This window comes from Oncorhynchus mykiss, chromosome 19 (genome assembly GCF_057628025.1).
Source record: "Oncorhynchus mykiss isolate SJ-2025 chromosome 19, ASM5762802v1, whole genome shotgun sequence".
Lineage (NCBI taxonomy): Eukaryota > Metazoa > Chordata > Actinopteri > Salmoniformes > Salmonidae > Oncorhynchus > Oncorhynchus mykiss.
The window spans coordinates 67,115,978-67,138,283 of record NC_143040.1 but is presented as its reverse complement, the minus strand read 5'-3'; the positions used below and the strand labels follow the sequence as shown (position 1 = coordinate 67,138,283).

The 22,306-nt window shown below is 44.8% G+C and overlaps 1 protein-coding gene and 2 non-coding genes across 3 annotated transcripts in view; all 3 read right to left on the bottom strand.

Annotated features, from left to right (window-relative positions):
• dync1h1 (dynein, cytoplasmic 1, heavy chain 1) overlaps positions 1–22,306 on the bottom strand; it is a 56,122-nt gene that overhangs the window by 6,618 nt on the left and 27,198 nt on the right. The window contains exons 36-66 of the mRNA XM_036955170.2: positions 21,730–21,870; positions 20,534–20,767; positions 19,698–19,904; positions 19,177–19,298; positions 18,714–18,879; positions 17,800–17,963; positions 17,397–17,526; positions 16,921–17,054; positions 16,679–16,793; positions 16,087–16,248; positions 15,076–15,290; positions 13,851–14,055; positions 13,267–13,440; positions 12,955–13,074; positions 12,642–12,762; positions 8,473–8,668; positions 6,725–6,842; positions 6,192–6,407; positions 5,666–5,878; positions 4,894–5,021; positions 4,405–4,558; positions 3,776–4,073; positions 3,325–3,578; positions 2,971–3,105; positions 2,702–2,796; positions 2,346–2,520; positions 2,059–2,134; positions 1,672–1,832; positions 1,362–1,473; positions 1,062–1,246; positions 612–725 (exon numbers count right to left, since the gene is read on the bottom strand). Of these exons, the coding sequence (XP_036811065.2) occupies positions 612–725; positions 1,062–1,246; positions 1,362–1,473; positions 1,672–1,832; positions 2,059–2,134; positions 2,346–2,520; positions 2,702–2,796; positions 2,971–3,105; positions 3,325–3,578; positions 3,776–4,073; positions 4,405–4,558; positions 4,894–5,021; positions 5,666–5,878; positions 6,192–6,407; positions 6,725–6,842; positions 8,473–8,668; positions 12,642–12,762; positions 12,955–13,074; positions 13,267–13,440; positions 13,851–14,055; positions 15,076–15,290; positions 16,087–16,248; positions 16,679–16,793; positions 16,921–17,054; positions 17,397–17,526; positions 17,800–17,963; positions 18,714–18,879; positions 19,177–19,298; positions 19,698–19,904; positions 20,534–20,767; positions 21,730–21,870 (5,040 nt within the window). The remainder of the gene's footprint in view (positions 1–611; positions 726–1,061; positions 1,247–1,361; positions 1,474–1,671; positions 1,833–2,058; positions 2,135–2,345; positions 2,521–2,701; positions 2,797–2,970; positions 3,106–3,324; positions 3,579–3,775; positions 4,074–4,404; positions 4,559–4,893; positions 5,022–5,665; positions 5,879–6,191; positions 6,408–6,724; positions 6,843–8,472; positions 8,669–12,641; positions 12,763–12,954; positions 13,075–13,266; positions 13,441–13,850; positions 14,056–15,075; positions 15,291–16,086; positions 16,249–16,678; positions 16,794–16,920; positions 17,055–17,396; positions 17,527–17,799; positions 17,964–18,713; positions 18,880–19,176; positions 19,299–19,697; positions 19,905–20,533; positions 20,768–21,729; positions 21,871–22,306) is intronic.
• LOC118941558 (small nucleolar RNA SNORD50) lies at positions 3,198–3,269 on the bottom strand. Its single transcript, XR_005037855.1, has one exon. It is a non-coding gene; the product is annotated as a small nucleolar RNA SNORD50 (small nucleolar RNA).
• Positions 3,652–3,723, bottom strand: LOC118941557 (small nucleolar RNA SNORD50). Its single transcript, XR_005037854.1, has one exon. It is a non-coding gene; the product is annotated as a small nucleolar RNA SNORD50 (small nucleolar RNA).

The following is a 22,306-nucleotide window of genomic DNA, read 5'->3' as shown; positions in this document are numbered from 1 at the left end:
TTTCTACTAACTTTACGGATACTATTTGGAATTTTTGTCTGCGATGTCGTGACCGCTCCAGGCCTGTGGATTTCTGAACATTTAAACCAACCAAATGGTGGCATTTTGGATATAAAAATTATCTTCATGGAACATGTATTGTGTAACTGGGAGTCTCGTGAGTGCAAAAATCCGAAGATCAAAGGTAAGCGATTCATTTTATTGCTTTTCTGACCAATCTACTTGGCTGCTAGCTGTTTGTAATGTTTTGTCTACTGAGAGAGATGTCCTTACATAAACGCTTGGTATGCTTTCTCCAGGTGGATTAACAAGCTAAGCTGTGTTTTGCTATATTGCACTTGTGATTTTTAGTAATTTAATTTGAATTTGGCGCTCTGCAATTCAGCGGATGTTGATAAACCCGCTAACGGGATGGGTGCATCAAGAAGTTAAAAGTCCCCCCAAAAATAGTCACAATTACAGATTGACCCTTTAATAGTCAAAGGTAAAAATAAATCATTCATCCAAGTTTACGGAGAAAGAAGGTGTGAGACGAACAGAGGGGCAAAAAGTAACAGGAGAGAGAAAAGGAGCGAGAGAGTAATCAGTATTCATATAGTTGTGTTGGTCACCTTGCACATGCGAGCCACAGGGATGCTGCTGAAGGTCCTCAGCATGTTGGCCTTGACACCAGGAGGAGGTTCAAACACAAAGATACGTCCAGCACGCAGCAGGTTCACTGGCACCTGAGACGAACAGAGAAAACGCATTTAGATCTCTCAGTCAAGACATTCATAACTGTGCCACTTGGCGAGAAAAAGCTTGAGGTTAACCAATCACAGTGATAAGTTATACTCCCAAGTAACAACGTGGATATTTTTTTAAATCACTGTTTTTAAAAACATTTTATTTTATTTGTTATTATCAACAATTGAGTGAGCTTGAACTTTCTTCAAAAACCCCTTTCTAGCACTTTCCTTAAGTTTACTGTTATGTGTTTATAGTCCTCAATACAGAGTAAAACACTGTCATACTCGCTATCTTGTTTATTTTTTCTAAGGAAGTTGAAAGCAGAATGTGACCTTGGGGTTGATCTCCATGGTGAGGAAGAGACGGAAGCTGGCGTGGGGCTGCATGGAGTGGAGCTTCTTCTCCAGCTGCATCAGCCAACCAGGAGCCAGGTGCACGTTCTCCAGCATCACCCACCTGCCGGACTTGACAGCGGTGTTGATGTCGCGGTCGGCCTTGTTGAAGCCCTCAGCAGAACCTGAGAGAGAGAGAAGAGGAGGAACCAGGTTTCTAAGATGCCAGTAGACGTTTCATACTTCCTCCTGGGCTGTTTTCAAACTGAACTGACTAAAACCCTGCTGTAGGCTACCTACCAATGGAGATGGAGGTGATGTGTTTGTTTTCCTCAGCTGCCAGGTCCCGGACCAGGCCGCTGGCGTCGTACCCGGGTACGGAGCACATCAGAACAGGGGTACTGGGTTTCACCTAGGCGGGTAGGAGAACAAGTTTCACGAGGAGATGAGCGGTTGTAATACACAATGGAAGGTAGAACAGTGACCCTTAAACACACAGTACAAATAACACACTATATCTGAGATGACTGTCGATTCAGGGATGTCCAGACTTCTGTACCATAGATATGAAATGACTACGACGGTAGATTCTATTTCTATGCTCTGTTACCTCGCTCTCCACGATGTTGCCCAGGTCAAGGGGCTGCTCGATGATGGCCATGAAGGTGTCTCCCAGGACCTTAGATACAAAGATGTGGGCCATGGCCAGCATGCGGTCCGGACGGAAGGCTTGGATCAGGAGCAGCTGGTGCACTGCCTGACCGATGGAGGCTGTCGAGGACAGACAAAGTACATTTTTGATATGGACTGCACAGAATCCCCGTAGCACTCTACCACCACCACTGAACCACAAACTACTCATATTCTCTACATTAATTTAGTATTTTTAATGCAAATTCTATCAAGAGCATAATTGGGATCTCGACAATGCATAGCAGCCTCTGAACGTCATGGGTTTCTATGCTTCCCCCAAAGTAAATCGGATTGAAATACTCACTTGACTGTTTCTCCTCTGTCCACAGGTAGGGCACGGACAGCTCAGGGGAGTTGCTCTCAATCCACATGAAGAATTGCTTTAATGGTAAAAAAAAACATTAAAAAAAACACGTCAACCTCGACGACAACTTAAATGTTCCTTTCTTACTCTTTTCTTCTAAAAAATAATTGTAATGCTCTTCTGCTTAACAAACAGTTTAGTAAAGAGTCAGTTTAAAACGGTTTATTAAAGAGCTTCACATTGCTAAAGTAATTTTCTTCCCCTTCCTTCCCTCCCAAGTTTCTCACCTCATCAGCTTCCACCTTGGAGACCAGGTCCTTGAAGGCGGGGAGACGGCTGAGAATGATCATGGCCTCACACTGCTCCGTGGTCAGGCCCTTCACCTTGGGCACCGCTGTACCCTTCAGCACCATCTCTGCACCACGCAGGAAGTGCTGGAACTCCGCGTCGTAGGACGGCTCGCTGAGGGGCAACAGGAAATGGTTATCAATGACATGCAGGGGCAACGCCACACTGTCCACACTAGTATACCACTTAGAATGCATCCTCAATACATTGTGGTAGTGTAGATTTTGGAACTGAACCATGGACCTTATCCTTCACATTATAACCTGGAATGTGTAGAAAGTTCAAAGTTCAATACCTTGTCATGCCTTTCAGGTTGATCCTGGCTAAGAGCATGGCGAAGGTGATGTGATCCTGGTTACACATGCCTCTGGCCACTCTGTTGAACGCCCCCTGAAAACGAGAAAATGGGATTGGTGATTTTGCACTAGAAAACCTCTAAACAAAAACCCATAAACTTAATCCTTGAAGAAAAAACTCCAGCTCTAGATGTTCTAGAAGGTGTTCTAGATGTGAGGTTTTTTTAGACATTCTAGGTTCTAGTGGGTGTTTGAGATGTGCGCTTACCTGAAAGAGGTCCTTGGTGATGTGGGTGAGGCGCTGAGTGTGGTCGCTAACACTCTTGAGGTTAGCGTTCTCGTACAGCACCGTGTGGTAGATATCCAGGAAGAAGTGCAGCGAGTACTGGTACAGGAAGTGCATCTGGAGACGGACAGGTACAGTACTTTTTGGTTCACTACTAGAAGGTTTTTAAGAGGGTCATCACCATAGAAACAGAACTAGAAGAGACTTGCATATCAGAAGTCAGATCCGTATAAGAGTTTCATTCACATGAACTCAGGCTTGGGATATATTCATCATTTAATGCAAGACGCTGTCTGCACAAGGGATAATCTTTATAAGAGATAGCAGTGTGTGTACCTGGTTCAGGGCCTCCATGGTGAAGTAGATAGAGCTGCAGGCCGAAGAGAGGGACAGGTACTGCTGCGACACCGCCTCCACCTCAGCCATCACAATGTCAGTCTCCTCCACCTTCCTGGTCACCTCCGCCGCCTCCTTCTTCAGGTTCTCCAGGGTGGTGATGATGGTGTCGTCGTCCAGGATACGACCCTTGACCTCGTTCAGGGCCTGCAGCAGGGACTTCTCCAGTTGGCGCAGACGCACCTGGAACTCACCTGGTGGAGGGAGGGAGGGTTAATGGATAAAATAGGACTAAGAGTAGAGAGTAGATACTTTCGTGTGCATTGCATATCAGCAGTCAGATCCGTATGCGAGTTTCATTCACATGAAATCAGGTTCTGGATAGATTCATCATCTAAATGCAAGAGACTGTCGGCACACGGAACGAGAGTTGCGCAAGCAAGCGTCTCACCTTGCAGTTTGAGGAGGTCGGAACGCTTCTCGTCCACGTCGGGCCTCTCAGCCTTCAGCACCTCGTTGAGACACTGGCTCTGCAGACTGCTGCGTGTCACTGTGAAGTTGACAAAGGTCACACGAGAACACAGGTCTGGAGGGAACTCCACTGTGGGGTCGCGTGTGGAGAGGAAGATGACGAAGGATGGCGACAAGTCAATGTCCTGGTCGCCAAGGGTGATGAGCACGCGTCCGCCGGTCCTGCGCACCTCTCTGTTGAGCACCGGGTTCAGGATGGGGTCGTAGCTCTCTACATCCTGGGGGAGACATTGTTACATATTACCATTAGTTACATGGAAGCTAAATGGTTTTATCCAAATGAACCAAGGTTGGCTAGCCCAACAGTAATCTTGGAACCCAGAACCAAACGTTGCATTCGCTAGCTAGCTACTGGACCTAACATTTACGTTAAAGCTTATGTTAAATATAGTAACAATGTTACCAGTCTCAAGGGAGATTATATTTTGCGGCAGAAGCAGAGTACTACCTCCCAATGTATTCAGATGAATAGCATGTGTTACTAGCATGCTATTACAGAGGTACACATGGTCTGGAACATGCTGGATCGACCTAGAAGTCTGTTCTGACCTGCACAAGCAGAGGGTTTCCGAAACGCAGGGCGCTCTCCAGGTTCTTCCGGAAGGCGTCGTCCAGGAAGCTGGTCCTGGTGATCTTGCGGTCCTTGTACTCGTTCATGATGAACTCTGTGGCCTGGCCGGACGGGTCGATGATCAGTGGATACCTGGGAAAGGTTTCATTTTTTTGATGTATTAGAATCTCATTTAGCCCAAAGAAATGGACAGCTTTCCAGAAGTCTTAAAAAAATAATTTTAAAAAGTCTATCCATCACACTCTTGGATGCACCGTGGAACTAGGATAGGCATTCGTTATACAAACATTTCCATGGTAAAGTGTTGTATCTTCTGACAGGATCCACAGCGAAGTGTTTAGCTTTCTATAGAGGTTTATGATAGAACTATCATCCTCTACCACTCTGTGTTGGTCATTTAGAACACTTCCAACTCCTAGACGTGGAAAAAAAGTGGATGATATTGTGAATCGGATGGACACACTCACCTGTTGAACCTCTTGAGCATGATGGCGTTCTCGGTGCAGAGGTCGTCCGCCGGGAGGGAGTTAGCCTGCCAGCGCAGCCTCTCGTCCGCATTGGACAGGTACTCAGTCCTGGCGATGTCCGTACGGAACTAGTGGGAGAGACAGATCTGCTTAGCCATACAAAATGGGAGTCTAGAACATTACATAGAATAAGGCCTTGAGTTGCCAGAGTAGGCGTAAAAGTCTACGTTTCGAACTTGGGTTGTCCATGCGACTCAAAACAGTTAGCCGTCTGAACTAAAGCCTAGGAAATAGCCGTGGGAGCCAACCCACATCTCCGGCAAGGTCATTTATCTTTAAGGCCAGTATTTTTAATCCTCATCATCCCTCATTTGACATGGAAAAACTCATGACCCCTCCCCTACTCATGATGTCAACGAAAGCCTAGTGCTGAGAACTACCCCCATTACATGAGCCACTGAACAACCCACCCCCCCAGTACCCGGATGTTAGCCTGCTGCAGGTGACCTACACCCTCCCCCCCCCCCAGTACCAGGGTGTTAGCCTGCTGCAGATGACCTACACCCCCCCCCCCCCCCAGTACCAGGATGTTAGCCTGCTGCAGGTGACCTACACCCCCCCCCCCCCCCAGTACCAGGACGTTAGCCTGCTGCAGGTGACCTACACCCCCCCCCCAGTACCTGGATGTTAGCCTGCTGCAGGTGACCTACACCCCCCCCCCAGTACCTGGATGTTAGCCTGCTGCAGGTGACCCCCCCCCCGCCCCCAGTACCTGGATGTTAGCCTGCTGCAGATGGTGCGACCAGGTAGTGAAGAGGTTCTGCCTCATCTGCTGCTCGAAGTAGCCCGCGTAAGCGATGAAGGCTGCGGACAGCAGGCAGTCCCCGGCGATGGTAGCCATCTGGTTCTTGAACGTCTCGCTGGACTTCTCCCAGCGCTCGCTCTCGGCAGACAGGCTCTTGAGCAGGGCTGTGCTGCGGTTCACCTGCACTCACAGAAGACGGTCAAGGTCGGATTTAACAATGAGAACAACGATGGATTGGATTGATACAGCGCTTTTCCACCTAGTCTTCAATTGCATTGGAATGGAGTTTTAAACTGAACACTCATCCCATTGGGCAACATTCTATTGTCAAGTCTAGGGCATTGACTTTCAGAATGTTCATAGTTGAGATGCCACGCCCTTTTCTTTGAAAACACACTATTTGCTCTAAAACGCATTTCCTAAATCTCTTGCTAATTCCTAAGGTTATGGAGATGGTGAAATGGTTGTTTTATGGGTGGATGGACTTCCCTACCTTCGCCTCGACGGCGGCCAGATCTGCCTTAATGGCCTGGGCCTCAGAGATGAGCACGGCGTACTCCTCCTTGTAACGGGCGATGCTGGACTCCAGGTCGTGGATCATCTGCTCCACCTCCTCTGCCTTGGACTTGTTGTCCATGGCATCGTCCTCCAGCTTCTGCAGCTCGTTCCTCAGCGGCTCCACGCGCTTCAACATGTCAGCGTAGTTCAGCTAGAAGAGGGGGAAGAGATGGGTCAATATAATTGCAGGCTATAACTGCAGGTTATAAGTAAGGTACAGATTATTATAATTTTTACTCCTGGCACTCATTAGAATTTACTCCTGGCACTCATTAGACATTACATGAATCTCAAATACTTCCTCTCCAAATGCATTGGAAGATCCAAGAATCCTCCTCTATGACATTCTCCTCCAATGTGTTTTGAGAGGGAGACGAGGAGAGAGGATGCAAGGAATCGAGGAAAGACTTTAGATTCACCCTTAAACCGTTCCCATTATAAAAGGTCAGTGGGTGGTGGTTTCCTTACCTGAGCGATGGCCCATTTGACCATGGGGCCACAGGCCAGGGAGGCCCTGTTGACCATCTCGTAGTTGAAGTTGGGATTGGACATGTAATTCTTCTTCATCTTCTCACGGATTGACTCACTGCATTTACAATAGAGGTCACAGGGTTAGGACAGAGCAACAGGCAATTGTATAAAAATGTCAAATGAATTAAATTGAAAGCAGGGTATTCAGAAATGATTATGATGAAATTATGTACGAAGGGGGTGGCGTGCAAGGAAGCAAACATTTAAAAAAAGCCTTTTGGTTGTTACAGCTTTTAAAGGGAAATTTCACCAAAATATGACTTGGATCGTGTCTGAAACGCTTCTAGCACAGTGAGAAGCGTTTCACACATATTTGACCACAAAGGCAGCAGGTCTGGGTTTCACGTGCCGAACGATACACCCGATGACAACATCCGGTGTATTGATGTGATGGATGAGATCTAAAAAGGCATTTCACGAAGCCTCTATGTTATACCGACCACACCATACATCTGGGTTTAGATATGGTTGTCTTTGTTTGACAGAGCCATTAGACGTCTTTTCAGCGATGCTCCTATTGGCCGATTCACCGAAAGACTACAGCTTGGTGTGGAGTGGCGCTTCCTGCTCTGGCCCCGTCGTGCATCGTGCATTCGCTATGAATGCCGGAGTGGTGGTACACTTGGAGCAGACGAATACACAGGAAGTTTGATTCTACCGGTGAAATGAAAATGCACTTGTTGTAGCTTGTACTGGGGATATTTTTGATGGATAGATGACATAGTGGGTAGTAATGACTGACAGAGCTAGGGTGAAATTCCCCTTCAACTGGAAAATTGCATTCTATTTAGTATGAATAATTTTGAAATGTTTCATCCAAATGGATACAGATCGTAGTGACTGATTTCAGACTGTTTTTCTACCAACTACGGTCAGAAAACATATCTAGCCAACTGCTGGACATGCTAACTTGATTCAATGAGCATAATCATGCCAAGATTAGTCTACTATCAATAAATCAGTACATTACTCTTCTGATTTCTCAAGACAACCACTTGGCAATTAACAATAATACAGTGAATCACAACTGCGTGAGGAAGATTGCGATCAGAGTAATATAAAACGGATAAGCACAGTACCTCATGTCCTCTGAGACAAAGTTGACTATGTTGGTGATGAAATTGTCCCTGACAATAACTTGTCTGATCTTTTTCCAGTCATTAGTCTCCTCGCCCAGCAGTAAGCAGATAGACTCTAAGGCCAGCTTAACCGTGGGAGGGGGGTTGGTCATGGCACGCACTTCAACAAGATGGTGACGCTTAATAGAGCTGACGGCTGGGGAGGGATGGATGGGGGGAGGGAAAAAGAGGGGGGGCCACTCTTTAGGAACCATGCAGGACAGAAGGGGTGGGAGGAGGGGGGTTTGACAGCAGCAGGGTTGGAAGAGGGGGGCAAAGGGACTGTGTTTCAGGGCAGAGGTGTTTAGGTATTTGAACTCCATTGAAGAAAGAGGCCATTTTGGATCTCTTAAAACTTGCTAGCAGGAATGCGTCTTGCTCTAGATTTTACTGCAGAAGTGCCAAAACATGTCGGCAGTTCAAACCAAACCGCTCTGTAATTGGTTCAATCAAATGTCAAATCACACAACTCCTCTCTGCCATTGATCAATCACAGACACCCCTTCCCTCGGTCACGCAAACCCCACCGCCGCAATCTTCCCCCTCCAACAAAACACTCATGGTCACCTGATCTCATCGGCAGAAAAGTTAACAATGGTGGGGATGAAGTTCTCCCTCATTATGATGGAGCGGATCTGCTTCCAGTCTGTGGTGCTCTCCCCCAGGAGCAGGCAGATGGACTCCAGGGCCAGCTTGACCGCCCCCGGCGGGTTGGCCATGGAACGCACCTCCACCAGATGCTGCTTCTTAATGGACTTAACGGCTAACCCCGGCCAGAGGAGGGGGGGGGGGCACAAGAGGACGGAGGGGAGAATCAACAGCAAAGAGGGAAAGTGAGAAGAAAAGCAGAGAAGTTAGATTAAGAAGAGAGATATCCATCTCGTACCGGGAGACCGCGGGAGAGAGGACAATAAAGAACTTGGAAAGAAAAAGAAATCTGCTCAAAAAGAGCAATGTTGTTTCTATCAGCTGGGCATCTCATAATGTAAACTTGTTGTTTCTATCAGCTGGGCATCTCATAATGTAAACGTGTTGTTTCTATCAGCTGGGCATCTCATAATGTAAACGTGTTGTTTCTATCAGCTGGGCATCTCATAATGTAAACTTGTTGTTTCTATCAGCTGGGCATCTCATAATGTAAACGTGTTGTTTCTATCAGCTGGGCATCTCATAATGTAAACTTGTTGTTTCTATCAGCTGGGCATCTCATAATGTAAACGTGTTGTTTCTATCAGCTGGGCATCTCATAATGTAAACTTGTTGTTTCTATCAGCTGGGCATCTCATAATGTAAACTTGTTGTTTCTATCAGCTGGGCATCTCATAATGTAAACTTGTTGTTTCTATCAGCTGGGCATCTCATAATGTAAACGTGTTGTTTCTATCAGCTGGGCATCTCATAATGTAAACTTGTTGTTTCTATCAGCTGGGCATCTCATAATGTAAACGTGTTGTTTCTATCAGCTGGGCATCTCATAATGTAAACGTGTTGTTTCTATCAGCTGGGCATCTCATAATGTAAACTTGTTGTTTCTATCACCTGGGCATCTCATAATGTAAACTTGTTGTTTCTATCAGCTGGGCATCTCATAATGTAAACTTGTTGTTTCTATCAGCTGGGCATCTCATAATGTAAACGTGTTGTTTCTATCAGCTGGGCATCTCATAATGTAAATGTGTTGTTTCTATCAGCTGGGCATCTCATAATGTAAACGTGTTGTTTCTATCAGCTGGGCATCTCATAATGTAAACGTGTTGTTTCTATCAGCTGGGCATCTCATAATGTAAACGTGTTGTTTCTATCAGCTGGGCATCTCATAATGTAAACTTGTTGTTTCTATCAGCTGGGCATCTCATAATGTAAACGTGTTGTTTCTATCAGCTGGGCATCTCATAATGTAAACTTGTTGTTTCTATCAGCTGGGCATCTCATAATGTAAACTTGTTGTTTCTATCAGCTGGGCATCTCATAATGTAAACTTGTTGTTTCTATCAGCTGGGCATCTCATAATGTAAACTTGTTGTTTCTATCAGCTGGGCATCTCATAATGTAAACTTGTTGTTTCTATCAGCTGGGCATCTCATAATGTAAACTTGTTGTTTCTATCAGCTGGGCATCTCATAATGTAAACTTGTTGTTTCTATCAGCTGGGCATCTCATAATGTAAACTTGTTGTTTCTATCAGCTGGGCATCTCATAATGTAAACTTGTTGTTTCTATCAGCTGGGCATCTCATAATGTAAACTTGTTGTTTCTATCAGCTGGGCATCTCATAATGTAAACTTGTTGTTTCTATCAGCTGGGCATCTCATAATGTAAACTTGTTGTTTCTATCAGCTGGGCATCTCATAATGTAAACTTGTTGTTTCTATCAGCTGGGCATCTCATAATGTAAACGTGTTGTTTCTATCAGCTGGGCATCTCATAATGTAAACGTGTTGTTTCTATCAGCTGGGCATCTCATAATGTAAACTTGTTGTTTCTATCAGCTGGGCATCTCATAATGTAAACTTGTTGTTTCTATCAGCTGGGCATCTCATAATGTAAACGTGTTGTTTCTATCAGCTGGGCATCTCATAATGTAAACGTGTTGTTTCTATCAGCTGGGCATCTCATAATTTAAACTTGTTGTTTCTATCAGCTGGGCATCTCATAATGTAAACTTGTTGTTTCTATCAGCTGGGCATCTCATAATGTAAACTTGTTGTTTCTATCACCTGGGCATCTCATAATGTAAACTTGTTGTTTCTATCAGCTGGGCATCTCATAATGTAAACTTGTTGTTTCTATCAGCTGGGCATCTCATAATGTAAACGTGTTGTTTCTATCAGCTGGGCATCTCATAATGTAAACTTGTTGTTTCTATCAGCTGGGCATCTCATAATGTAAACTTGTTGTTTCTATCAGCTGGGCATCTCATAATGTAAACTTGTTGTTTCTATCAGCTGGGCATCTCATAATGTAAACGTGTTGTTTCTATCAGCTGGGCATCTCATAATGTAAACGTGTTGTTTCTATCAGCTGGGCATCTCATAATGTAAACTTGTTGTTTCTATCAGCTGGGCATCTCATAATGTAAACTTGTTGTTTCTATCAGCTGGGCATCTCATAATGTAAACTTGTTGTTTCTATCAGCTGGGCATCTCATAATGTAAACTTGTTGTTTCTATCAGCTGGGCATCTCATAATGTAAACGTGTTGTTTCTATCAGCTGGGCATCTCATAATGTAAACGTGTTGTTTCTATCAGCTGGGCATCTCATAATGTAAACTTGTTGTTTCTATCAGCTGGGCATCTCATAATGTAAACGTGTTGTTTCTATCAGCTGGGCATCTCATAATGTAAACGTGTTGTTTCTATCAGCTGGGCATCTCATAATTTAAACTTGTTGTTTCTATCAGCTGGGCATCTCATAATGTAAACTTGTTGTTTCTATCAGCTGGGCATCTCATAATGTAAACTTGTTGTTTCTATCACCTGGGCATCTCATAATGTAAACTTGTTGTTTCTATCAGCTGGGCATCTCATAATGTAAACTTGTTGTTTCTATCAGCTGGGCATCTCATAATGTAAACGTGTTGTTTCTATCAGCTGGGCATCTCATAATGTAAACTTGTTGTTTCTATCAGCTGGGCATCTCATAATGTAAACTTGTTGTTTCTATCAGCTGGGCATCTCATAATGTAAACTTGTTGTTTCTATCAGCTGGGCATCTCATAATGTAAACGTGTTGTTTCTATCAGCTGGGCATCTCATAATGTAAACGTGTTGTTTCTATCAGCTGGGCATCTCATAATGTAAACGTGTTGTTTCTATCAGCTGGGCATCTCATAATGTAAACGTGTTGTTTCTATCAGCTGGGCATCTCATAATGTAAACGTGTTGTTTCTATCAGCTGGGCATCTCATAATGTAAACGTGTTGTTTCTATCAGCTGGGCATCTCATAATGTAAACGTGTTGTTTCTATCAGCTGGGCATCTCATAATGTAAACTTGTTGTTTCTATCAGCTGGGCATCTCATAATGTAAACTTGTTGTTTCTATCAGCTGGGCATCTCATAATGTAAACTTGTTGTTTCTATCAGCTGGGCATCTCATAATGTAAACGTGTTGTTTCTATCAGCTGGGCATCTCATAATGTAAATGTGTTGTTTCTATCAGCTGGGCATCTCATAATGTAAACTTGTTGTTTCTATCAGCTGGGCATCTCATAATGTAAACTTGTTGTTTCTATCAGCTGGGCATCTCATAATGTAAACTTGTTGTTTCTATCAGCTGGGCATCTCATAATGTAAACTTGTTGTTTCTATCAGCTGGGCATCTCATAATGTAAACTTGTTGTTTCTATCAGCTGGGCATCTCATAATGTAAACGTGTTGTTTCTATCAGCTGGGCATCTCATAATGTAAACTTGTTGTTTCTATCAGCTGGGCATCTCATAATGTAAACTTGTTGTTTCTATCAGCTGGGCATCTCATAATGTAAACTTGTTGTTTCTATCAGCTGGGCATCTCATAATGTAAACGTGTTGTTTCTATCAGCTGGGCATCTCATAATGTAAACTTGGGGATGTAATCATTCAACAGCAGCAGTGACATTGTGATTATGAACGCTCCCAAAACACTGCTTGTTAAATAGATCAGCCTGCCTCTAAGCTGATTTTGCAACAATGTCTAAAGCAGTCATCAGAAGTGTAAGGAAATTAAATACAAAATAAAACAGAAAGGGAGACGTACCATTCTGGGCCTCAATAACAGCGGGCTCCACCTGATCCAGGTCTACCTTGACACTCAGCTGTTTGTCTTTGATCTTCTCCTGTTGCTTGTACACAGACTCCTGGATTTCCTGACTCATCACCTAGAAATCCCAATGGAAAACACACAGGTCTAATACAACCACCATCTACTTCCACAGAAGTTAGTATACAGCAGAGATCTGAAAGTCCCAGCCCGGGAGCCACATCAGGACCTGATCTGCTTATTTCTTGGCCCAGAGGGACGGTATTGTCAGACCACTGGTATACAGTGAAATAGTTCCTCTCTCTCTTACCTTCTTCTTCTCTGCCTCCTGCTGGTCCTTGACCATCTTTTTCAGCTTGTCGTTGGCATCCGCGTTCTTCACCTCCAGCTCCTGGCTCTTGATCCTCAGGTCGTGACGCAGCTCCTCCACCTATGGGTGAAGATCAAGATACAGACTGTGGTGACAAACAACTCGAACGGACAATAAAAATCCAAAACAGATCTACCATAATCTTGAAACACTGAGCCAAATTGTACGTCTGCAAGCTAGCTAGCTAGCTAGCTCTATCCACGTCTTAAGTTAATGTTTGTCAGGAAAGACCATTATGGAAGGAAGCGTCACCTGGTCCACGGTCTCCTTAATTTTCCTCAGGCCCACGTTGAGATGCATCTGCTGCTCCTCCAGCTCGCTGCGCTTCTCGTTGAACAGGTCGGCGTAGTGGTTGATGAAGTCCAGGTAGTGGCGCGGGGTGATAGCCATGGTGCGCCCGCCACGCTTGGACAGCCGGCTGTTAGCCTGAGGAGGAAGAACGCCATCGTAAGCAAACGTGAGTACCATTTTACCGTCATATGATCGACAGACCTGGTTTAAAATGTTGTCCCAGTCCCAAATCGTACCTCTAAGCCCACTTGTGGAGATCTGAGAGGAATTGACAGGTATAATCAAGTAGTTTCACTATATTGCTTACACCAATCAAATCCTCTCAGATCTCCACAAGTGCATAGGCCTGGTATTTCTATTATTTCAAATACTTTAAGGGTTTGTTTGAGCCTGCCTGGAGTGCCAGAAGGGCCGTGTTTTTGCACTTTTGGGACTATTCCATTGGTTCCATTGCACTAGGCGAGCTCAGCTGAGGTATTTGAAAAAATAATTAAAAAACAAACACAATTTGAACGCAGGTCTGATTACCAAAGCGTGAGTCTTACCTGGTGCAGTGTCTGGTGGACAAACACGCAGCCGTTGACGATGGCCTCGCGGTGAGATGGTGGCTGGGGCAGCTTGTCGTACACCACCGGCATGTAGTCAGGCACCTTGTAGTTGGGTTTCTCCAGGTCCAGTTTGATGGTGAACTCTTTGCCCACTTGGTAGAGGGCCTCAGTTGACCAGTCTCCAAACCAATTCAACACACACCTGTGGAAGGGAAGGGAGAAAGAGTTATGAGAGTACAACACAGATACTGCAGTGGAAGGCTACAATCATGACAGATCTGAAAACGACTGGGGGGGGGGGGGGGGGGGGGATTGAGTGCATTGTGTCTTGTCTATCCAAAAGGGATCCCAAAGAATCAATTCAACGAAAAAAAATATATGTTTTTTTCTAAGACTTCCGAATCAGCCACTACTCGGGACCAGTGACAGTGTAGTGTGCAAACCTGTTCAATGGAAATATTTGAGTGGGTTTAGAGTCAGCTACTAAGGTAATACCAGCGCCACTGTACTGTCGGCTGGGCATAACATTAGCACCTGCCAAATGCGGTAGATTTAGGTATTGGCAGGTAAGAAGGTGTATTTCATCAGCCACATAGGTGGTGGTAGGCTCTACAGAGAGAGCGTTACATTTGCAAATTTGCAAACATTTAGTACAAAAAGTCAAGTAGGAGCACATTTGCTAGTTGTGATTTATAAATGTTGCAGTAGCTGTTTTTCTGCTGTTTCATAGCTGCTAATCGCACAAAGAAATATAAAATCTATATCCCACCTCACGCAGTAACAAGGCCTGGCTGGGGAGCTTTGTGCTGATAGATTCATTTTTTGGAGGCTCTGAGTGATAGCGAAGGAGATGCGGGGTCTACTAGTCAGATCCAAAATCATGGCCACGTGACATGACTCGAGTGGCCCCGTTACCACGGTAACCTCCCGCCCTTAAAGTGGCAGCTGAATATTTTGTCTCATCTGATATTTTGGATAATAAAAATGTAACGAAATTGAGCAATTTATCACATGACTTCTTACTAATATTTTTTTTTTGCGTTAGAATCATTAAGCATGGTCATCTGTTTTTTATGTTTGTTAATTATGACAAAACATTTCGGCTGGTAAAAAAAAATCTAACTGGCTGGTAGATTTTTTCCATCTACCTGCCACAGTGGTTGGTGGAACAAAAAGTACATTTTAGGCCTTGACTGCAGGTGTGGATATAGGAGGCCCCCACCTGTTGAAGAGGGCAGGGGAGGTGGCGGCGCGGTCCTTCAGGCCCTCAGATGAGGGGTTCATGGTGAAGACCACATGTAGGTTTCTGATGACCTGGCTGGTAAACCACTTGTAGAGCTCCTCATGCGTGTCCAGCATCATGCCCTCCTTCTGGGCGCCCTCCTTACACTGGGTCATCAGGGCGGCGTACTCGTCACCCTCAAACAGACCTGGCACCTGGGCAGGGACACATGTTAGAGAATATACACACACACACAAAAAGTATGTGGACATAGTGCATTTGGCTATTTCAGCCACACCCGTTGCGGTCTGGTGTATAAAATTGAGCACACCGCCATGCAATCTCCATAAACAAACATTGGCAGTAGAATGACCTTACTGAAGAGTTCAGAGTGACTTTCAACTAGGCACCGTCATAGGATGCCACCTTTCCAACAAATCAAGTCATCAAATTTCTGCCCTGCTAGAGCATGAAACACATTTGGGATGAATTGGAAAGCCGACTGAAAGCCAGAACTTATCGCCCGACCTCACTAATGCTCGTGGCTGAATGGAAGCAAGTCCCTGCAGCAATGTTCCAACATCTAGTGGAAAGCCTTGTCAGAAGAGTGAAGGCTGTTATAGCAGCAACAAGGGGACCAACTCCATATTTATGACCATGACTTTGGAATGGGATGATGGACGAGCAGGTGTCCACATACCTTTGGTCATGTATATAGGAACTTGAGGGTATGGTATTTCCTAACAACAAGTTTCTCAATAGCAGTATCCAACAAGTTTCTCAATAGCAGTATCTAGGTAGGAACCAATGGAAGAGGCGACAAGGGATCTGTTTAAAGTGGCTACCTTCTCCTTGTCCCTTCTGCTCTGAGCTGACAAGATAGGTAAAAGCAATATGATCTTGATTTGGCCTTCACTCCATCCTGTCTCTTCAACGTCAGTGCAGACAGAGGAACGGAGACTGTTCTATTTTTTGAGTATTAAAGTATAAGCTTGGGTTGGCGGTCTCTACCTCTCCGTTGGCCAGCAGGGTGTTCATGCGCTCCAGGAAGCCAGAGTCCAGGACGTTGGACTCGTCCATGATGAAGGCGATCTTCTCGTTCTTGCAGCCGGAGCGACGCAGCACCGTCCGCAGGTCCTCGTCAAAGTCGTCTCCCGTGTATCTCCTGTGGACCTGGACACAGACATCACAATGCAGTCAGCACCTCATTCAACCACTCAACGCATTAGAACCTACATATCGACTTGTTCCATTTTTACATTGACTTGTTTATTGTTTACTCCATGTGTAACTCTGTGTTGTTGTCTGTTCACACTGCTATGCTTTATCTTGGCCAGGTCGCAGTTGTAAATGAGAACTTGTTCTCAACTGGCCTACCTGGTTAAATAAAGGTGAAATAAAAACATTTAATAAAACATCCGATGGATTCCACAGACTTAAAAAAAACACACAAAAAAACTTCTGAAACTCTACTTTTCCCAACCATAATATTTTGTCGTATTGTGTCGAGATGACGATTCAGATAGCTTTAAAAATGGTAATTAAAAAAGGAACAGAGTTAGATTTACAGTTAGCCATTACCACAGGACTTTTCTTTACTAACCTTGATCTGATAGACACTCAGGCCGTTCATCCAGGCCACAAAACGGGACAGGGTGGTCTTTCCTGCTCCACTGACTCCAATCAGGAGGAGATGACCCTGGGGTTGTCGGAAGATTCTGGAAAAGGACATGAATTGGCCGTTTTTAACAGTGTCAAGTAAGGAGTCATATAAAAAAAACTAAAGTGTATCCACGTGCTAAATTTCACAATGTTGAAGCAGAGAAGTATTTTTTTTTAATTTACCGGTCGATTCGGAGGACATGGTCCAGAACCTCGTTGAAGAGCACCAGGGGCACGTCCAGCTCCTCCTCGTAGAAGACCCTCAGACGGGCCTTGACGTAGTCTCGCAGCTCCTCCTGTTCCACTGGGATATAATCCTGAGGATGGGGACAGACAGCCATTAACACAAAAACATCTTTCATTCAACCGACACAAGCCATGATTGTCAATTTCTTGGCTCTACATTTACAGTGGGTAATGTCTATATGGTAGTTAGGTGATGCTGCAACATATGCTGATACACAGAATTAAACAGAACAATGTTATATTGCATCTCAAATCAAAATCACATTTTATTGGTCACATACACATGTTTAGCAGATGTTATTGCAGGTTTAGCGAAAGGGACAGTGCAGTGATATATGTATATAAAAAATTACTTATATTGCGTCTGTATAAACAGAAGCGTATTATATTGCTACTATGGGCAGGAAGCTCACCTTAGAGAGCCAGTTGCTGTAGAGGATAGGCCTGTTGAGGGCCTTTTCACGGTCAATGTTGGGGAAGTGCTTGAGGGCCACCATGTCAATGTTTTCGTCTGTCCAGCGCCTCTCCTCATCCTCCACCAATCTGTGCACGGGAGAGAATAGTTTTAACAGGTCAGTCAGGACCTTAGACAACAGCATTGAATCTCTTTGCATACTTTTGAACTCAATCAGGTCACACAATAAAGAAAACTCAGGGTTTTCCAGGTTACAGCCTGGAACAAGCACCTGGTGTTATTCCCGGCAAGGGAAAACTCCAAGCCATATTAATAACGCTAAACAATCTTTCCCCCAAAGACTCTACTAGGCTACTTTGGGGGAGTCTGTGTGTTCAGTCCTTAGGGAAGTAGCCGCACACCTGTCCTGGAAGAGGCGCAGGGCCTCATGGGCCCAGATGCGGATGAGACCCTCCACAGGGAGTGTCTCCAGGGGCCGCAGGGCCTCGAAGATGCCCCTCACCCAGCGGGACATCTCACGGGGAGAGTAGATGTAGTGGGGCTGGGTGTCTTGGGTGAAGCGTTCCTGTAGTGGACAGAGGGACATGCTCCATGAGGACAAAAAGGTCAGTTCCCCTACAGCACATCCAGTCTACCCTGGTCCCAGATCAGTTTGTGACGTTATATATATATATAAAATAAAAAATAGCCACTCAGTCAGGGTCTCAACTTACTGTTTAGAGTCAGAATAGTAGAATACACCATTTTAAAATTTGATTTTGCATCAGCAGTTTTTCTCTGGTTTTGTCAGTCACTGACAGGTAACCATTTTTAGATGAGCATGTTGGTCTACGCCAGCCATCTAAACTAATTGTCGTCGAATACGGACCGGGCACGCGCCCAGGGGCCCTGACCTCCAGGGGGCCCCCATTGATCTTGTTAGTCAGTCAGATATCAAAATAACATGGCGTAAGTCATGGCAAAACTCAAAATACTACTGTAAATACTTCTGCTACTGTAAATACCTCTACTACTGCAGATAACTGTAAATACCTCTACTACTGTAGATACCTCTACTACTGCAGATAACTGTAAATACCTCTACTACTGCAGATAACTGTAAATACCTCTACTACTGTAGATACCTCTACTACTGCAGATAACTGTAAATACCTCTACTACTGTAGATACTTCTACTACTGCAGATAACTGTAAATACCTCTACTACTGTAGATACTTCTACTACTGCAGATAACTGTAAATACCTCTACTACTGCAGATAACTGTAAATACCTCTACTACTTTATCCGTCTAGGTTTGATATGTAAGCTCTTACCTGAGACATGGTGTAGAACTCCACCATGGCGGCGGTGAGTGGCTCAGCGAAGGTACGCAGCGAGGGGATGAGACGCAGCATGGCCCGGTTGAAGGTGCCGTAGATCTGAGTGAGGGAGGCGGGGCCGGGGTAGTCCACGTACACCACTGGCACGTGGCGCAGGAACCTGGAATAAAAAATAAATAAATAAAAAAAATACCAACAGTTACCCATCATTCAAAACCGACCACAGTGAGTCGACTCCGGGGTCGTATTCATTAGGCACCAAACGGTAGAAAACTGACTGAAAACGGGTAGGGGACTACTTCACCTATACAAAACACTCCTTTTCCCGTTTCAAAACGTTTTGCTAGAGTTTGTCACATCGCTCCCTCGCTGTGTGCCATGTGAGTCGCTACTACTAAACAAGACCTAGGAAAAAGCTACATGGTCTCAAAATGGACATAGGTCATGTTGACAGTACCTGTGGGTGAGGGGCTTCCTGCCGGGGTCGGTGGGGGGGTTACAGGCTCCCACAAACTGGATCCTCTCCAGCTTGACCCAGGTCTGGTCTGAGGTACGGTAGAAGCCTCCATGCTCCACCATCTGCAGGGGAAAACACCAGAGGAAGGTGAGCTAATGCTCTCGCAGGAACTCAGCATAACATAGGCCTTAGTGCAGGGGTAGGAAACCCTGTTCCTGGAGTGCTGCAGGCAACACACCTGATCAACAGATAATTGATCAATTCAGTGATTTCCTAAATTCAACACAGGTCGGTTAAATAAAAAATAAAAAACATGAAGTGCCTGCGGTCCAGGACCAGGGTTGCCCATCCTTGCCTTTAACTTCAGAACACACCGGCCCATTCTCAAATGGCATCCTTCCTGGTCTCCTTTACTTCAGTACCACTGGTAGGTAGAAAGACCATTGAGGAAGCAGTCATGTTAAACCTATTGAGACACAGCCAGTACGTGTGTATGTATGTACACGCCGAAACCGCCTCACCTGTCTGAGGAAGGAGATGACCCTCTGGGTACCATATTTGTCCATGTCAGGCAAGTTGATCTCATCACAAAAGAGCACCAGCCACTTGCCCAGCTGCACGGGGGCCAGGACCACACCGTTGGGCGTGCGACGGTACTCGCAGTAGTGATCGAAGGTCTTTAGCAGGAGCTCCGGGGTGGTGGCACTGGAGAAGTTCAGACCCACAACCTGGGAGCAGAGGTGAAAGGGTTAATTTAGGCAGGAAGACCTATTATTCATTTGAAAGACTCATTGGCACACTTGAAGATGTAGCTTCTGGTCCAATGTCCACACTAGCATACTTATTGTGGAATTAGCAATGTATTGGGTTTTGCATTCCAAGTGGTATGCATTCTAAGTGGACATTGGAAGCTGACCTAAGTCCATCTCTATGGTGACCAGCTAAAGGGGTGCGCCTGCTTTTGTTCCAATTCAGCACAACAACAAAAAAATATGCATACTACCGTGTTCCGAGTGTTTTCTCAGAGGACGTTCTTGCACGGAGAACGCATAAAACATTACATTGATTTTAAATACATTGTGTAATTATTTTTTTTACGCGTTTGCCTCTTATTTCTTTGCATACTTCCAGTTGAAACCCACAACGATGCATGAGTGAAAATACGTACAAAGAGAGTACGCATTTGATAACTGAACTCATACTTTGATTTGGACTCGTACTCCGACCCTCGAGTGCTCAGAGCACGGTAGTATGCATTTTGAGAATCACCCCACGACAGTTTAGACTACAATTGAAACCCACAGGTCTAGCGCCATCTAACCCCAGTAAACAGCGTTCCTGATGGGACCACACTTACCTCCATGTCAGGCAGAGCTCGGAGGGCGCTGAACAAGGTCATGGTTTTACCCGAGCCGGGCGGGCCGCAGAGGACCAGGGGCTTGTGCTCAGCCAGCCAGGTGTAGAGCAGGGCTTCGTGGCGCACCGTGTCCAGGGTGGGTACCACAACATCCGGGCTAGCCACCTTGTGGGTCTCCACTTCGATCTGTGGCACCTTGCCCTGCCAAGACTGCCACTCGCCGGAGATGGTGACCTGACAGGAACAAAAACAATGAGGGTTGTGGTAAAATTCTAGGGACAAGAAGTTTTCCTAGTTAGCTCATATGGTCAGGAAAACAGGAAAAACTCAGGGCTCCTGTCAGGGTCTAACACGCGCCACATGCTGATACATTTTGGCATCGGCGGGTAAAAATTATATTCCACCAGCCACGTTAGCGGGTGGTCGGGGCTCCACAGTGCAAGTATTTCACTAGTCAAGTATGATCACATTTATAGTAATATCAATGCTGCAGTAGCAGTCTTAAAAGTATTTGTCGTTTTGTTTCATAGCTGGTAAATGAAATCGCAACAAAGAACTATGACTCCTCACACTGCCTCGCTTGTGAAGAGCTGAGTGAAAGATTCATTTTTAGAATGAAAAATCTACTGAAGTGAGACTTTGTCCTTGTGTTTCCCAGCTGTTTACATAGTTTGTTCACAAGCTAGGATGTTTTTCTATTTTTGAGTTTCAACAGAATCTCACGGGCACAAACATGACTTGTTACATTACCACGGTAACCCCCTGCCCTTAAAGGGGCAGGTGAACATTTGTCTCATCTGTGATATTTTGGTTAAAATACTCAAGGTCACAAAAAATGAAATTAAACATATCACACTACTTCTAACTAGTAATACATATGTTTTAGAAACATTACAAAGCATCCTCATCCATTTTTGTTTTGTTGGTGTAATTTTAGTGCCATTTTTTTTTTTACATTTGTCTGGTAAAAAACATGGCTGGTAGATTTTTTTTATATACCTGCCAGTGGTTGGTGGACCAAAAAGTTGATTCATTTAAAATGTAAAGTTAATGTTATGCCCTGGCTCCAGTTCTACCACAGGATAGGACAAAAAAAATAAATAAATAACCTTTTGAATTTTAATGAGAGTTAAATGGGTGAGCCACTTTGTTATTCAGCTTGATGATCTGAGATTCAAGAGCACGTCCATTCCTACCTCGTAGTCGATGATGGGCACGTTGGGCGCCGAAGGCAGGGGCACAGTGGTGATGCGGCGAATATATTCACCCAGCTCGCCACGTATCTTCAGCCGGCCGTCGCCTGAGAAGGACCACAGCACGGCGTAGATCAAGTACCTCTGTGGACACAAACGGCAGAAATAATGTTTAACATTTATAAAACCCATTCATTATTTTTTCTAATATATTTATTGTACAAAAATCAAGTTCACAATTAGTGCAGCATTGTTACAAACCCATGTAGTATTATTGTTTGGATTCTTGAAAAGCACTCAATAATAATAATAATGACGCTTAGTGCAATGTTCTCTGGATTCATCAGATTTAATTCTCTGGGGTAAGTTTCCAGTCTGACAGGATAGTTTCAACTCAATCAATCCACCAAGTAAATTGAAAAAAACATTTGAACCCCCCCCCCCCCCCCCCCTAACTACTCAATTCTTGAACTACAATTTCAATTAATCTTCTAAATTTAAATGAATTCAAATGGAATTGACACCAAGCCCTGAGGGACTCCATTTAGCCTCCCCACAAGCAGGAGGCGCTGTGGCACCG